Genomic DNA, 19,141 nt, shown 5'->3' with positions numbered 1-19,141 from the left:
GCAACATTATTCCTAACAGCCAAAATCTGAGAACAATCCAGTGTCCATCAACTGGTGAGTGAGTTAAAAAACAAAACAAAACTGCAGTATATTTGTGCAATGGAACACTGTACTAAAAATGAACAAGTTACTCATACATGCAACAACACGGATAAATCTCAAAAACATTACGCCAGACCTGAAAAGATGACATATTTGTATGGTTACATTTTTAAGAAATGGCTGCAAAAGACAAATTTATGCAGATGCAAAGAGGCCAGTGGTTGCTGAGGGTCAGGAGAAGAAGCACGGATTGACACAGAGGGGTACAGGAAACTTTGGAGGGCGATAAAATCTTCTAAGTCTGTATCGTTGTGATAGTTGCACAATTATATTCATTCACTAAAAATCACTGCATTGTATCCTTATGAAAAACGTTCATGCGAATCAAGAGAGCACCATTAAAAATGAGGAGGTAGGCAATGAATTCAAAACAGCTCTTCGGCTTTTAATTTACTGAGACTGAAAGCTACCAGCTAAAAACCAAAGGAGCAATTAAAGAAAGATTCTGAACAATTTGTAAAAAAACTAAAAGGGCCAATCCTCCCCACCCAGAACGCACCACACTAGAACTCAACGATGTCTGATCTATGGTACCAGGAACCTGCTTTGTAAGCTCAGGGGTGCAAACTTTCCGGCGAACAAAAATAAAAACGTGGTAAAACAGGCACTTGAAGCATGAAGATCACCGTAGGGAATATACAATTCACCACGTAACATCCACCTTGTCCTCTGACTATACGGAATTCAGTAACTATACAGTAACATAGCACCATACAGGGATTTTAACCTTATAGGTATTTAAAAAAAACAAAGTGAAAGAACCAGAACGAACCTCAGCAATACCTGCATCTGAATTTTTCCGACCTACTTTATTTTTTTTATGCACCTCTGTTTATTGCAGCGTTATTTACAATAGCCAAGATATTGTTCATTTTTTTATAATAATATTTTTATTATGTTATTCACCATACAGTACCAACCTACTTTAAAAGGCAGATTAAGGTCAGGGAACAGTTCCAGAGAAACCCCCCCCACCACCAAAAAATAGTAAAGATCTCATTTGTAATTACAAAAGCAAAGAAAACACCAGATAAATTGGCATGAAGTTATGTCTATGTTCTCTAATGCTAATTTATAGAGAAGGCCCTAATGGCATTTTGCCCATCACGAAAATTATCGTTCAATATTTGAAATTCTCTAACAGAATGTTTTGACCTGAACAGAGGAGAAATGCTGACATTTTCCCAAATTAAATTACATTTACGTTGAAGTCAAATATGTATTCTTGACAGCCAGATGAAATCTGTCTTTCAACGGCGTCATTACGGAATGTAAGATTAATAAAAACATTTTCAACTTTTCGATCATCATGTCAGAAGACGGGCCCATGTCCAGGAAAGAGAAAGGACTAGTTTGGTGGAACCTGATAGGACCACAGAAAATCAGAGGTTAATTCCTCCCTTAGTCTTTGAAAATTATTTCCCAGCAGCCGTTCTACAGCTTCTAATTAATAAGACAAATGTGAGAATCTTTCTAGGGATTGACAAAGAAATGTGTTGTTAATGCTTTTCCCCAGTTCCCACCCTGAGAACAAAGGTAAGAGGGATAACAAGGCCATCGCACCACTGTAGGAATGATGTATTTCAAAAGCTGGACTCCTTCCACAATGTTATTAAAGTTCTTTGAAGCGTTGCTACTAAGAAAAAAAATGTCAAAAGAACTCATGTTGTTTATTGTTTCTCAAATCTACTGCTATTTCAGGTTACGCCTAAGCAAACCAGGCCACTTGAGTTTGGAAGTGACTGGCATAGCCCCAAGTAATAAAAACTTGATTCCAAACTTTAGGAAATCTGAAAAGGAGACTAGTGATTTTAAAACAATAATAGTCTGTAAAGTAAAAGCAGATCCCCATGTCATATTTTAGGAAGATGCTAGGTAGGTTTGATATTTGTCTAAAATTATTAAAGCTACTGATGTCCAGTGCTTTCTCCTTTAAGGCAGTAAGTGAGGAGGAAGATGGATAGGACCACGGTTACGAGTGAGAAGAACAGTAATAGTGGTAGAAGTAATAATCAACATTTATTCAGTGATCGACGCAGGGGCTGAGGATAGAAAAATGTTACATGGACTGTCATTTAATCCTCAAAGTAAGTGCTTGAGGGAGGCAGCCTAAGCTGTGGGAGAATTACTTTAACTTAGTCCTGGTAATAGGATGAGTTCGTCATGGTTGGAAAGTCAGATTCCCTTTAGCTTCTCTTTGAAATGCACCTGAATTCATTGAATCAAAGGGATGATAGAAAGTTTTATGACCAAATGACTTCCTATAAACTTACGCATGTTAGAGATGACTTGTAAAGGGGTAAAAATAGTAATTATTCGTCTAGGTTCCTTAATTTCCAGATGAATTCATCTGAGGCTCGGATTGAGGGACTTGCTAAAATCATGGTTGTCAGAGACATTCCTCCCCCAGGCTGCCCACCCCCCACACCGTCACCTTGCAATGCAGAGAAGGAAGATCTGTGCCGTTCCTCTGGTTTCCAACAGCCCTATTTACAAACACAGCCCCCTCCACACAACGAGGCTTTGGAATCTATGTCAATACTAGATTCCTATGACTAGACGTGAACCCCCGAACTGCACATCAGACTGTAACAAATTTCTTCTTAAATTCAGCACGATGCCTCAAAAGATTTAGGTGATAAACTTGCAAGTTTTCAGAACAATAGTGAGATCTAAATGACCTAAGGACCCACAATACAAATTAGATTCATAATTCACCATTAATTCCAATGCCGAACGTGCTCTTTTTTAGTAATGAACTAACTCACCTGCAATGCTTGACATCTGATAAGGAAAGAGGAGGAAAAGAGGTTGAGCTTTAAGGAATGTAATGCCATATGGGAGGACAGAGAAAGAGAGACAGAAGACAATGTAAGGCTGGGGTGATTGCTTAGAAAACACATGGGGAGCCAAATAATGGGACTCGAAGCTTGGTCAGTCCATCTGGAAGAGTCCCTTCTGACCTCAGAACTCTGTTGAACTGAAACCTGCCCCCGATGACTGCATCAGATGTGTCTCAGTGACATTCTCCCTTCTGGTAACCAACGCTTCTGTCTTTGTAACTCATTACTGCACAATCAAGATATAAATTCTCTGGAACCAGGATGCTGGCTTTCTGTTTCATTCGTGTATCACCAAATTGCTCACAAGCGTGTTCCACCCCGTCTATAGTTAAGCAACGACTGACGGCACAAAATGGCAAAGATCATGGTTTAGCAAAAACATTACAGTTCATTCTGCAAATGATTCACTGTCACTCAGCTGCATGATTAGCTCTTGGTTTTCGTTTTTTGGGTGTTTTGTTTTTTTGGGGTTTTTTAATTTTTTTTTTTAATTTTTTTGGATTGCAGGAGTGGTGGTCCATTGGTATTAAGGGCATAGCCAAAATACTTAAATTATCACAAAAGCCTTCATTGTTAGGCCAAGGAATATCCTAAATCATTTTTAAAATAGCCCTTTCTTATCAAGGCCCAGTAAAAAATTAGAAACTTCAGACAACGTGGAGTTATTTATTAACAAGAAGAGCTCTTATGGGGAAAATAATGAATATCAAGGTCAAGGTCAAATTTATCAGCAGACTCGTAATTTTTACCCTCTTTCCATGTGTTCAGAAAATACAAGTTTGGGATTTGGAAATTGAATTTGGTAATTCAAACATGTGACTCATCTGGCTAAGACTCCATGCCCTAACTTTATTGACTACAGTTCCAGTTGGGACAACAATGGCTTCCCAAGTGTCCCACGTGGCAAATCCAGGTGAACAGACAGAAACAGAAACATACAGATGGGAGGATTGTTATCCTTATTCTAAACTAAAAATCCAGCCTACTGCTTCTTTTTAAGCTGTCACTGCCATGTTTAAGTTATAATTGCATCTTCTCAATGAGAACAGTGCCTTATTATTGGAATTGGCAGGGGGCCTTGACATTTGAGTCATCATCTCATTATGCCTATTCCTTACCCTGGTCTACAAATTAAACAGAAATACAAGCCAGATGATATATGGGGGGGGGGGGGGACCCAAAGCAATCATTTTAAACTGAATTAATTTTCCTCAAATCTACAAAATCTATAGAGCAATTAACATGGGAAATAATATATTCCACTTCAGGCACATTTTCAAAAATATTAACTTCGATTTCAGAGGCCAAAACTCCTCAAACCCTTCTAGCCAAACATTTCACTTCTGTAAAACAGAACCGACAGCTTTAATATTCTCTAAATTATAAAAATAGAGTAATTCCAATTTTACATCAACTACAACTGGGGCAAAAACACACATTTAACAGCTTTCCTCTTTTCTAAACAACTTAAAAATGGGTAGCAATCACTGAACATATAAATATATATATAAAACATGCACATGTGAAAAATATTATTTAAAACGTGTGTAATCGCATAGAAAAAAATAACAATTCATTCAGACTAAAATATCCAACTGTGCCTAGCTAGAATTTCAGGTTTATCTGTAGAGGTTTTGAAATCACTGAACGTAAATGAAAAATGATAAATCATAGGACCCAGTCACCCTGAATAAATGGGCATCGTTCCCTAGTTCTCAGGCATTTTGTTGAAAATTTCTCCATTGAATTTCAAAATTATAAAACTCAGTTCTAATACGAATGTTGTATAAAATCCTCAAAAACGTCTTTGGCTGTGCTTCCAGGAGGCTATTCCCTCGTTTACTTAGGATGGCAGGTGCTCCAAATATGGGATTACTCACTCACTAAGGCTTTAGTCGTCTCTACAACTCTTCCTTTAGGCCAGAGCAGCCTGTTCATTTCTAAAAGCCAACAGTTTTCCCCAACATGCTTGGGAACAAAATGAATCGCCTCTAAGAACTTTACCGTCCTCGATACAGAACACTGAATAGCTCTACTAGACGGTAAACATCCAACACGCAAAGGTCTGCCCTGGAACAGTATTATTTGTATTATTTATTACTGTATTTAAGACAGCAATGACTAACTTTTCTTTACATTTTGTAATTTTAATGTTGACTTCTCCTAAAATTTTTTTTTAACCTGAGGAAACATATTTGTGTAAACAAATTTAAGATTCACCACTTAGTTTTTGTTTCTTTATAATTTATAACCCAGACTTTCCAAAAAGGGATTCAAAGAAACTTGCAATAATTCCTAGTGTTCACCGTGTTCTCCAAGCAGTGGGCACATTCTGAAGGAAGGAATCTGTTTCAATACTAAAATCTATTTAGAAAGTCTTGAGATCATCCTTTAATTTTCCAACTTTTAGAAAATCCATTCTTCTGCAAAGAGAGACAAAATAGGATGTAAACCAGATGTTCCTAGATTATGAAATTTAGAGCAGAGCACATTCGATTCACCCCTATTTATTTTAGGAGAAGGCAAGCAGGCCCCACGATGTGGGATTCAGTCTTACCATTTGTCTTGTAGTTTGACTTCCATCGGTGGAAACAGTCACGGGTTTACAGTACCAGGTTTTTAGGGAGTCCTATCATTTCTGTAATTACTATGGCTGGTATTAATAAGTGTCTTCTTTTTATATGCTCAAATAAATTAATGGAAGAGGCAGACACTATGCAAAATGGCTGGGAAGAAGGCCAAATCTTTTTACATACATCCAGGCACCAGTGATTTCCGAAATGGCACTTTAGCTCTCTTGCCTAAATAATTACAAGGACAGCAGCCAGCATGTAATTTACTGAAATAATTATGCACTCTTCCAGTTCCCATCACCCAGCTCCAGCCCGTGGCCACTTACCTTGTCTTTGTGTTCAGTGCCAGAAGCCTCGGGCTTGGTCCTGATCACGAATGGGGTGGACAGGCGCAGCAGGACCCTCTCGAAGGCGGCATGAACCCTGGGAGACACGATCTCGAAGCAGTCCTGGAACTTGAGCACTTTGTGAGTATCGCAGCGCAGCTGCTTCCGCAGGCCTTCCCCCAGCTGGAGCACAGACATGTGGGGGTCAAACATCAAGTGGAAAGGGAAGGCTCTACAGAAGGTGCTGATGCTGATTCTGAGGTCTGCGGGGACCTGGGAGGTGCCCTGGGGAAGGTTCTTCGTGATGTTGGTGTCGTCACATTCTTTGAGGAGGAAGGTAAGACAGCCGCAGTTGCCCGGGTTCGAAGCATCAGAGCCCAGCTTCTCGCTGGCAACTTGCTCCACCGCCACGTCCAGCCTGTAGATCTTCTTGGCTGCGGCCTTGATCATCCCCGGCATTGCAAACCCCACGGTACGGTGAGGGTGGAAATAGTGGAGCATCAGCGCGCCTTCAGGGAGCTCTTTGCACAGGAACGATGGCGACTCCAGAGCCGCCTGTTTCCCAAAAGAAGTTCTAATGTGTTCCAACAAAGCATCAAAGCCATTAAAAAAATCCTGCAACGTGCCGCCCACAGCTCGAAGGACTCTCTCGTTCTCATCGAAGCATATATTAAAGAACTCCTCGCCAAATCTTTCTTGGATTTCCTCAAACTTCAAACCTGGAGGTGAATGGGAAGGAAATGTTAGAGAAGCATAATGAAATAATCGAATTTACAGCTTTCTTTAGTGCTTATCAAATGTGATAACCAGTGAGTGAGACAAGAGAGCTATTTCCCTTGGGCCCACAAATTCCCAAAGAGTGAATTCATTTTGAATTAGAGAAAGTAACTTTCACTTCATCTTCTGGAGGCTTCTAAGATGTTAATGAGCATCAACTTCTTTTAGTATTTTTGTTTGTTTTTAAATAGACTTATTTTTTAGAGCAGTTTTAAATTCACAGCAAAACTGGGCAAAAAGTATGGATATCCTCCATAGAACCCTCTCCCCACACACACACAACCCCCCCCCCCACGTCCTCAATGTGCTACAGCGGTACATTTGTTACCATCAATGAACCTACAATGACACCATATCATCTCCCAGAGGCCACAGTCTACATTTGGGTTCACTCTCAGTGGTGGACATCCTTGCATTTGGACAAAAGTGTAATGACATGTGTTCACCATTAGAACAACATACAGAGTACTCCTGTTGCTCTAGAAATCCTCTGTGCTCTGCCAGTTCATGCCTCCCACCCTTCAACCCCTACAGCACAAACCTTCCAAACGCTGATAACCTAGCTGCGCACTTGTCAACACCCTACTGCAATTGCGGTCCTCAGCAAATAAGATCATCTTAATGATCCCCTCTTCATTGAAGCAACGTCTTAGAAGCAACTCAACATTGTTTCTCTATTGCACCCATCCACTATTACTATCTTACTTATCAAAGTTCATTTGTTGAGTGGGAAATATCACCCAGAGAGGGAAATGATGGTACCTGAGTGGGGAAAGGCATAAGATTATCTAGGGCCAACAGAAGGAATTAAGTTAGAACCCAGTTAGAGACACACCAAACAAGGAACTAAAAATGGCAGAACTGTGGGCTGATTTGCATTCTCTCACCCGCAAAAATGAGTGTAGCTAAGAGTGGAGTAGGAATCTTACCAGAAAGAGTTAAAACCCTTTGTTTTCCCAGTTCATACTTCCACATGCCAAGGCGAAAGGAACTCTATCTGATAGCAATGGAATTATAACATAAAATACACACACACACACACACACACACACACACACACACACAAAATGCATGATGTAGAAATTAGAACCAGTCACATGTGATCTAGTTAGATCCGCTCATAATGAAGATCTGAGGAAAAATATGGAGGGAATTTATGGTCCAAAGAGAAAGAATACAATACATATGTGAGAGTTGAGTGTGTATGCTAAAGGAAACTTCTATATGGAGTCACTCTACGGCTTCTCCTTTGACTTTGGCTGAAAACAATACGTGTAAGTTACGTATTCATACTTTCTTGCCTCGTCTACTGCATCTTACAAGGAGGTCCTGAAGTTAAGGTGGGATTGGGAAGACACAGAGGTCACCTTGCTCGTGTCGTGTTCAAGTGCAGAGCAGTCTGGGCTGTCTATGACATGGCTTGCTCTTCCTCCCTTTAGCATTCCCTAAGTGCTCTCCCCGTGCAGAAATGTGGGAACAGAACAATGAACAATACTATTTGAAAAACAGTCAAAACACATCAAATGTTTTTTGAGAGAGTACTACAGAGTATGAACATTGTAATAGCCGAGTGAAGAAGTCAGTTTGACCAAAAAAGTTCTTAAAAGCAATGTGAAACGAAAAGCAGTAGAAAATCTAAGTGGGAAAGAGTCCTTTTCTTAGGAAGAATTTCACATTAATTTTAGTCTCATAGATCTGACATTTAAGCCAAACGGAGAAAGTCACCTATCGATATAAACCCGTGACTGCGCATCTTACGTGCTCGCGGTACGAGACTGCCCTTCAGCATGTCCTGCCTTCACTGACAATAATCCAGCCCAAACTGACAGTAACAGCGTTCATCTGTCCAGTTCTCCAGGGCGGAAGGAAAAAACCAAGGGGAATGACACTCATTGCAATTTGGCTCCTGTTCCAACTGCTCTGTTGAAACTACTTTTACAAATGCTTCAGTCAAAACATACTGCTCGATCCCTTAGTCAACCTTGTTTGTTGTTTTTCTTTGATTCTACTGATCATCTCCTCCTCCTAAATCCCCCTTCTCTCTTGGCTTCTAAAACCATGCTCTCTTGGTTTGATGACTGTCTGAAAATTCCTTCACAAAAATGTCTTCCTACGTCAAAGGAAGTACCACCTGTACCACCATCACTACGTAACTAAAAGGTCCTAATACAAATTATATGGATGTCCCTTCAAAAACAATGTTCTTGGTTGCTTTTTTTTTTCATTGCAAAAGTCTAATTAAAACTAAAGTCCCAATAAATAAAAATTCCTGTAAGCTGACTATACTTGCTGAACCACAGAATTCCATGTGCCACTACAAATATTTCATGGCTTGCTTCTATCCTTTGAAGAGTTATATCTTAAAAGGACTCAGGGTCTTTATGCACAGAAAAGAAAAAGAGAATTTCTCCTAACTTGCTTTTTTCATAACACTGAAAATGCCCTCTGAGTTATTAAAGAACATAGATATAAACATAATACAGTAAGCTTATGTTCTATTCCCAAAGACAGAATCCCCCAGAATCATCCAGAAAATAACAAGTAAATTCACCAGGGGCACAGACTAAAAACTATTCTGTGAATACAGCATTCCATCAGCTAGAAATCCTCACTGTCTTACAAAGTACTTCTATACCTTAAGGCACAGGGTTGTTAATTCTCCAATGACGACAGCAAGACCTACCAGGATGCTAGAGTGACTTGCATCAATAAAGAAAAGCTGAAATATTTTGAATATTACACTCAAATCCTATACATGGCAATTCTATAAAATCACAATCCTTGATTAACTAATAAAGATTTTTCTTCTCACAAACTGTACAAGATCATAAAAGAAGAAAAATCTTCAAGTTGGAAACATGGAAAACTATTGAAAGATCGCTGTAACTCTTGCAAATATGCCATAAATCAATGGCCAAGACTTACATTTTAAACCTTATCTCAAAATTGAGAAAGCACAGAGAAAGCACTTCAGCTCAGACAATTGGTGTTCACTTCCAAGGCTGCACCTACCATTGATGCGAACCCCCTACTTACAGTAAATCATTTGACACATACAGACAATGCTCATCGTCTCACATCAGAAGATGCTACGACAGCTCAACATCTGGGTCTGTAAGAATACGTTCCTCCAGGGGCAAAACTTATAACACATCTGCTTTCATTAACAAGTAAGTTAGAAGCTAGAATTTTAAATTACCGTTAATTCACCTCTTTAGACAAATGAGTAGCCTAAACGTGGTGTCCTTTAGATGAAAATACAATAATCTATTCATTGGTGATACGACCCTTTCGTCCCTCATCTACTATCCTTCTGACTTCACACTGTGCACCTCTTGAGGACAAGGACATTATCCCCTTTATGTCTACATACCCATCATGAGCACATAGTCACTAAGACTTCATTCATAGAAACTAAGCTCTCATCTAAATATTTGTTTGATAAATATAATCAAGCTTTTAAAGTTACAGTTGTGCCACATTTAAGGATACCTAGACAACCAGACACATTCTTTTCTGACATGAGACTCTACAGATAATTAAATCACAGTGGGATTATGCTTAACAGAGGCACATGGGAATACCTATGAAGGTATGAAGAAAAGAATGATTCTCTCCTCAGGGAGAGAATGTCAGAAGGGAGACTGAAAGAAAAAGTGGGTGTTCAAAAACCCAACAATGAAGGAACAATCACGTTAATGGATTGACAGTAATGGAATACACATGAGCCAGAGAAATGGAAGGGCCTGGCGTGGTCAGGGAAGCGCAAACAGTAAGTGGATAACATCTGGGGAACAGGAGTGAGGGGATGAGTTGTTAGCTGATGAGCAATGCGGAGGCTGGACTTAAGGGTGCCAAGACCAGAATCAAAGACACCAACCAGAAAGATGCTATAATGTCTTTAAAAGATTATATGGCCTGAATTAGAGAAGTCCCAGTGAGAAGAGTGTTAAGCAATGTGCTGAACATTTTACATAGATCACTTTACACTTTAAAATATTCTTATCAAGTAGGTATTTTTAATTGTCCTCATTTTACAAGTGAAAAATGTTAAGAAATTTGCCCAAGGTCACACAACTGTAGGTAGCAAAGGTAGGTCTCAAGGTGAACTCCGCCTAATACTACATCTTGTGAAATAAGCACACTATCAAAAGAGAAAAACATCTGGGTGGGAGGGAAACGCATGCCTGGCTCAGCGTTCTATGATCAATGCCCAGCTTCTGCGCGTTCCGCATGACATTTAGTAGGTGCTCACTAAAGATTGCTAGATGTTGAATGAATTAGTGCATCCACTAAAGTCAACAGAAAGGAGCTACAAGGAGCAGTCAACGGTTACAAATGCCAGAGCAAAGTCGAGTAAGGTAAGGACAGAAAACTGTAAGTTGGATCGGTCAGCACTTTGGGAACCTTGGACAGCAGTTTCAGTGCAGGGGAAAGGCAGAATACTGGGTGTCAGGGGTGGTTAAGGAGTGTGTGGCAGGTAAAGAAATAGTTTTCAGGTGAATTAATATTATTGGGGTGTTAAAATTACTTACTTTGTAAGACTGTAATAAATCTGACCTCTAGGCTTATAGACCTCTGGAAAATATTGCCTTCATTGAGAACCAAGTAAATAGAGAGAGAAGGCACCAAAGATACAGCGTTGACTAGGGTCCTGGATCCTTTAGGAGAAAATCAATAAAAGATGGTTTTTAGATCCAGAGACCATCCTTATCACCCAAGGAGGACATTGGTCTCCACCAACACAGAAAAACACCAAAGCAACAGGTGTGTCCTAAAGTGGCATACAGATCAACTGAGGAGTGGAATACTTGCCAACTTCACACTTCTGTGAGCTGTAGACCCCCCATAACTGTTTTTTCATTATTTAGGCTTCATCGATCTAATATCTAAATACTGTAACTGAAGCACAACTCTATCTCAAGTCCAAACTGCAAAGAGATTTCAATATCTATTAAAGAGATAATTATCTTCTTAGAGAAACAACTTTTTCCAGCTTTACTCAGCTATAACTGACACATAGCACTGTATAACTTAAAGGTACACAGAGTGTTCTTTTGATACATTTATATATTGCAAAATGATTACCCTTGTGTTGTTAGCTAACACCTTCATTAGGTCACATAACTCCTTTTTTTTTTTTGTAGTGAGAACATTTAAGATCTACTCTCTCCACATTCAAGTATATAATACATTATAATACATTAACAATAATCACAAAGTCATACAATGGATCCCAAAAACTTATTCATCTTCTAACTGGAAGTTTGTACCCTTTGATTAACATCTCCCCAACTCCTCTACCTGCCAAGCCCTGGTGACCACATTCTATGAGGCTGGCGTTTTCAGATTCCACATATATAAGTGATAGTAGATGGTATTTGTCCAGAAACAACTTTTTCATCTAGCAAGCCCCTAAGGTTTGGTCAGCGAGTTTGATGGCACTTCTTCTATAAAACTATCATTCTAGTGTCATGCCAATCTACAAAGCAATGACTGAAGTTCGTCTCAGCCACCCAGAGGAGATTTCACGGTAAATATTATACATATGGGTCTAAATAATAACAAAGGTGAAAGGCTCTCAAGAAATCTCACTGCCCGAATTCTAATTTTAAAAGAAAATTGTTTTCAATCTGATCTATCAATACAGTTTCATTGGAATTGCTGTTGGAGTGATATAAAACCTTTGTCGTTTCAGTGGTAGGATAATAATGCAAAGAATGATCCCCATCAATTTTGGTCTTAATCTATGAGGAGTTAAACAAGGTTTTGCACTCTTTTAGAGGCATGTCATTCTCCTTTTACTGCCTTTGTGGCATCTCTGTGCCCCTCCAAAAAAGAACACAACTTATGTCAGATATTTATTTTTAAGTATAGGTGAACTAAAATTAATTAATAGGGGCGCCTGGGTGGCTCAGTTGTCAAGCGTCTGCCTTCGGCTCAGGGCGTGATCCTGGAGTTCTGGGATCGAGCCCCACGTCAGGCTCTTCCGCTGGAGCCTGCTTCTTCCTCTCCCACTCCCCCTGCTTGTGTTCCCTCTCTTGCTGGCTGTCTCTCTCTCTCTCAAATAAATAAATAAAATCTTTAAAAAAATAAAATAAAATTAGTTAATAATTTTAAATTTTATGATATAAAGAAAACAGGATATATATTCAGACTCAAAATTAAAACAGGGTTTTATTATCTTTGAGCTATCAAAGAATTTGCTAATAACAACAGGGTCCCTCTAACAGATTGAACATTAATTCTTGAATACCCAAAGGAATAGGCATTATCAGAAGCATATTAAGTACTTTAGGGACAAAAGTACTTGTGATGGTTAAACCTCAAGTTTTTAATTTTGAGAATATGCTAAGATATGCTTTAAAATATGCATAGCATATAAATTTTAATAGTGAGAAACATGGCATAATGGAGATGAAGCCAAACTGAATAGTCTGGAATATGTTTTTCACCCAGAAACTACATCTAAAAAGTAGAACATCATATGGAAATGATGAAGTAGAGGTAATTGGGTGTTGAATGTTGTATGATTGGAAATTTTTATTATGTAAGTTATGTAATTAATCTAAGTATTTTTTTAAAAAGGAGAGCATCATAAAATTACACTCCAGTATTATCAGTTTTTACTCTTTCCTTTCAGATAGCAAAGCATATATAAAATAGCAGATAATCCTTTCTATTTATATGTTTGTCTGTGATTCCTCTGTTGACTACAAACAGATTTAGTAGGACAACTCATGAAAAGTACAACCTCTAAACACAGCATGGTCTAGAATGAGAAAAGGAAACCAATGGAGTAAGAAATGTAACTAAACCAAAAATAGAGATAATTTGCCCCTGAACTGTAGAAAATCCTGAATCTACAGATGGAAAGGCACAAGTTTCAGTCAGGATTGTTTGATACAAGTGGACGCGCACACACACACACACACACACACACACACACACACACGTAATGGATGGCAGATTATACATTTGAAATATAAATGTTAAATAAAAATTAATGAAACAGAGGGAAAGAGAAACTGTCGACTCCTGCGAGGTGCATTTTATCCACCATCTGGAACTAAACCATCTCAGGAAAATCCAGGAGTTGGGAGGCTGGAGAGAAATAGAGGAGGTGGTGGAAAGGAAGGAAGTATCAGCATTCTAAAAGTCTCTTCTCAATGGAATTTGGGTGAGTAGAGGCAAAATATAGTCTCAGGAAGAAAATAAGTAATAATTTGTTTTAGAGTAATGAGAGAACATGTGGGTCTAATTTAAATAACAGCAAAAGGAAGATACCAGTAATGGGAAAGCAGAGAACTTTCAAATTATGAAGGTAAAAATATATATATTTTGATTCAACTGGATCAATACAGGAAAAAAATAAGATGAAAAATAGTTAATCAGAAATCAAAACAGAAGAAAGAAAATGAAGTAAATTATGTGTCCGTCCAATGGGAGGAACTCTGACTACTGCATGAGAGTGGCACTTACAAGAAGCAATTTAAAAAATAAAAGGTGGACAGTAAAGAATTCCAAGAAACTACAGCGAGGAGCAATATTAATATCAAACAAAGTAGAATTAAACTTAAAAATGTGAATCAGGATTAAAGAGAGACATTATCTAACAAAATCACAAATAAAGACGACCTCAGAGGTACAAACCTGTACAAACCAATCAACACTGCAGCCAAATACATGAAGCAAAAACAAGTAGGAATTGATTGCTAATGCATACATGTCTTTTTATGGAGTGACAAATATGTTCTAAAATTGCTTTAGTGATGGTTGTACAACTTTATGAATATACTAAAAACCCTGAAGCATACACTTTAAATGGGTGACTTGTATGGTATGTGAACTAAAGCTCTTACATATTTAAAAAATTAAGAATGAAAGAACTCTATACAATTCTTTTGGGAAACTTTGATATACGTCTCTCAGGATCACATGGATCTAATAGACAAAAAAGCAAAGTCATAGAGAAATTAAATTAAAAAAATATACAATAAACAAACTTAACAAAAATAAAATACTGGAAAACTTGAATGTGCCTTTTTCAGAACCAAAAAGATCAAAGATTAAAAAAGCAGAGTCACTGATTAAATACATATTAACAAAGAGCAAAAATAAAAAAGGGAAAAAATGAAATTAAAATAAGCAAAATTCAAACACACATGTATACGTACACAATGTATAAATCTATGCACTTGCATATATGTGTTTGTACGCGTGTGAAGAATTATAAAAATTCCTCAAATACTGGGCCAGAAAATTCCCATATTTTGAAGTAAAGATTTTGCAGATCACATTTTCTAATAGTAATAAAAATAACAAATATTTACAAATAACAAAGATGACCAAAAAATCATATCTGTTTAAAAGTTAAGCAATACACTCTCTTCAATTAAAGAGAAAATCAAAATTGGAATTATCACTTCTAGAAATCAAAGACTACTTCATACAAATCCTGAAGCACAGTAAAAACTCCACTCAAAAAAAAAAATAGGTCATCAACGTTTTCAGCAAAAAGCAAATAAAAAGCTTCCAAATTAAGAAAACTGTGTTGAGCTTTTAAAAAATTAACAGGTAAAATCCAAAATTAAGAGAAAAAAAGATACATACTTAGGAAAGAGAAAGATAACATAGGTACATACTAAGAAATAGAGGGATCAAAAAAAAAATCACAATGTTTTGCCACCAAATGTATAAATGTAATGTTAAATAATTTCATGGCAAAATATAAATGACCAAAATTCACCAAGAAATGGGCAATCTGAGTTCTGCCTGGTCTTTAAAATAAATAATTAGAAAGTTATTTAAATATTTCCAGGTCATAGAAAAAAAAAATTAAAACTACTCAATTATTTTTATTGAGACCACATACCTTTAATGCCAAAACTTGATGTAGTATGCTAAAACCAATTTCTCTTATGAGTATTTGTTGAAACAGTAGCAAACGGACTCTATAAACTTACAGAATAATACATTCTGACCAAATAGCGTTTATATCAGAAATGAAAAGGTATGGGGCGCCTGGCTGGCTCAGTCCAGGGGAGCACGCAACTCTCGATCTCGGGGCATTGGGTTCAAGCCCCACGTTGAGTGTGGAGATTACTTTATAAAAAATCTTAAAAAAAAAAAAAAAGTAGTTCAATATCAGAAAGTCTACCAATAAAAATTATCACATTCATAACACTGAGAAAATTATTGTATCAGTAGTTTTTGAAAAGTATAAAATTTAACAGTTTTAATAAAAATTCTGAGTAAAATAGAGATATAAAGAAACTGCTCAAACATAATGCTGCTTTCCAAAAACCAGAAGCAAAGCTTCTTTTAAAGGATAAAACGCTAAAAATGTTTCAACTAAAATCAGAGATGAGATCAGTGTGCTTGCTATCACTATTATTATTCAATGTTATGTTGGAGTTTCCAGCAAATTTTCGGAGATATGCAAATAAAATAATTGCTATGCACACTGGAAAGAAGAATAAAATTATCTTTTTGATAATGAAGAAGATTGTACATTTAGAAAACCTACAAAGTCTTCTAATTTGGAGGCTCTTTCTTGCTGACTTGCTTTCTTCCCCCCCTCCTTTGGTGCTTAAAACATTTATAACACACATTTTATAGAGGAAAAAAAACTACTAGAATTTTAAAACTGTAGTAAAGTAGCAGAATATGAACGATAGAATCAATAGCTTTTCTCTGTATTAGCAGTAAGAATCCACAAGTAGAAATGGGAAAATATTCAAAGTAGAAATAAAAACTGTAAAGTCATATATTTCATGAGAAAGGCACAGAACTTATATTAAGAAAACCATAAAATCTTAACACAGCAAACAAAACCTAACAAATGGGAAAATATTCCATATTTTAGAATATGAAGACTTTCTATTATAAAACTATCAATTCTCCCAAAATTAATGTATAAATTTAATGCATTTCCTGTTATAGTCTCAACAAGGTTTCTTCCCAGTACAATCATTTTAAGATTCATATGTAACAAAAAATGCCTAACATAGCCCCAAAATGCTTCAATAGGAAGACTACTGGGAGGAACCAGATACTAGAAAAAATGAAATGGACTCCAACTACATTTGTTATTTCCACAGGAACAAACAAAGAGACTGAGAATTCAGAAGTAAATCCGTGCATGCGAGAAGTTTTAATGCAGCACAAAATAGCATTTTAATTCAATGGGGAAAGAATGGTTTACCTAATAAATGGCACTAGCCATGTGGAAAACAAAATTAAATCTCATCTCACATCACAAACAAAATCAAATTTTAGATCAATTAGAAGCTTAAAATGTAAAAGACCAAATAAATACTGTAGAAGAAAATCTAGAGGAGTACATGTATTCCTTAATTAAAAGTGGCGAACCAACACAGAAAAAGACATAAAGACATATTTGAGTTGGTAAGGTACAAAGCTAAATTAAAACTGCCAGAATAATGTATAGAGTACGATTTTATTTTACTAAAAACATACGTGTGTATGTGTGTGTGTGCATGACGTCCCTCCCCTGTCTGTCTGTCCTGTCTCTTTGTTCAGGCCACCATGATCCACAGACTAGAGTTATTTCAACAGCCTCCTAACCATCGTGTCTACTTTCCGATCTCTCTGCAATCCATTCTCTATACACTCTTCAAAATCATAAATCTTACATATCGTTTCTCTGCCTAAAGCCCTCCCAGGATTATCCATGGCCTTTAGAATAAAATACAAGCTCAGCAAGTTTGATCCAGCCTTTACTCCAAGCCCATTCTCATTCCCCCAATTTGCCCAATTCACATCCCTGCACAAGTCATTAGGAACTGCTTGGAATGTCCCTCAAATGCCCAACAATCTCTCCCTCGCTTACAGGCTCCTGTATGTGGTAGCTTTCTATTTTGTTTTGTTTCTTTAATGGAATTCTGTTCTCCTAACCCACTTAGCTAGTTATCTGCTTAAACTCATCTTGCAAATCCTCACACCTGAATTCCTGCAGAATGCTTTCCTGGACACTCACACTGAGATAGCGGCCTCTGCTTTTGTGGCTTCTCAAGCACAGTGTGACTACCCCCTAGCACTCATCACACAACACCTGCTGGTTTGTCCCCCCCTCAGCCAGACTTGACCTCTCTGAAGACAAGAGTTATGTCCCATTCAACATTTATTCATTCCTTTATATAAAAGAGAGAGAGCGCCTGGCCAGTATCAGTCTCAGTGCTGAGTACTGGGAATACTATCGTGCCTGGAACAGACATAGGTCTTGCCTTTACTGAGCTACATGAAAGACTAAATAATCCAGAAATTGAGTACATAATCCAGCAATAATCCAAAAGGAACCACATGATGACAGTGTTACAGTGATAAGGGGCAGAGTGCTTGAGAGCATGTCTCAGGGACCTAATGTAATCTAGGGGGTCAAAGAAAGCATCCTTTAAAAGTGACACATCTGAAGGATAAATAAAAGTCATCTAGGCAGCCAAGAAGGAACAGACAGAAAGAAAACCATTCCAGACCGAAAGAACATTACGCAAAATTCCTGGAAGAGGAACTCACACGGAGTTTTAGAGAAGCAAAGTAAAGATGACTATTGGAACTCTAATCACTTACACACTGGCTTGACTGTAGTGGATTTTTTTGACTGATAAAAGAATAAAGAATAAATGAACAAAGAAATACAGCTGTGTGTAACTACCCATATATATATAGAATACATGATGAATATATTAGATAAGACATATAATAAGTACACTGTACTATGTTGTATATGTGTAATTTTTCCATTGCTGTTTTTCATACCCTTCAATACTTGCTGGCAGGCCTTTTTACGCAAGCATGTCAAATTCTACTAAATGAGCAATTTAATCAGTGTGAACGCTTATTTTACGAATTCTTGTTCCTCTGCCAACAAATAGCCACAGGTGAGAACCAAGGAATGGACAGACTCAGGGCAGCACTTGCTAGATCACGCAACCTTATCAGAGCTCTGTGCTATGTTTGCTGTCACAAGTTGGCCACCCATCTGGTGACAGAGGTCTCACCGCATTTTCCAGCCTTCTTCCCCAAGTGCCCTGGCCCGTGGCTGTAGAAGACCTAAGCCCAAAGCCCAGCAGTGATGTGGTACAGATTCAAAGAACACCCCCACACAAGCTGATTACCAAGAGGAGCTGGACGTGCACCTGCCTCAGCCCTGGGCCCCCCGCTTCTGAAAAGCAATCTGCCACATGGCAAAAATACAGCAGTGGCTGGCAGGCTTTGGAACCTCCCTCTCACACCTGTACTACTAGTATTTCACCCGATGGCTAAGAAGGTAGGGGAGGGAATTGCGATGCAAATGCGAGCACTCTGGCTTCTGTAGATGACGACTGGCCATGTTCAGATTGGAGGCCACAGTAGTGGCCACAGGAGAGCCTCACTTCCACTGGGACGGATCCTCAGAGGGCTGACTCAGAGCTGTTAATCACCGTTAATGCCTCTTTAATTATTACGCTTTCTACAATCGCTAAATGGTGATTCCCCTCCTCGAAGGCTCCAACCC

At 38.0% G+C, this 19,141-nt stretch overlaps 1 protein-coding gene and 1 non-coding gene across 2 annotated transcripts in view; one reads left to right on the top strand and one right to left on the bottom strand.

Moving 5' to 3' along the window:
• Positions 1 to 19,141, bottom strand: part of GUCY1A2 (guanylate cyclase 1 soluble subunit alpha 2) — a 318,781-nt gene that overhangs the window by 234,126 nt on the left and 65,514 nt on the right. The window contains exon 4 of the mRNA XM_045797680.2: positions 5,845 to 6,563. Within this exon, the coding sequence (XP_045653636.1) occupies positions 5,845 to 6,563 (719 nt within the window). The remainder of the gene's footprint in view (positions 1 to 5,844; positions 6,564 to 19,141) is intronic.
• Positions 13,110 to 13,235, top strand: LOC123792746 (small Cajal body-specific RNA 7). Its single transcript, XR_006779787.1, has one exon.

Source organism: Ursus americanus, chromosome 16, assembly GCF_024610735.1.
Source record: "Ursus americanus isolate L20-20 chromosome 16, mUrsAme1.1.p, whole genome shotgun sequence".
In the NCBI taxonomy this organism is placed as follows: domain Eukaryota; kingdom Metazoa; phylum Chordata; class Mammalia; order Carnivora; family Ursidae; genus Ursus; species Ursus americanus.
The sequence above is the reverse complement of the archived record's forward strand: the minus strand, read 5'-3'. Positions and strand labels throughout refer to the sequence as shown.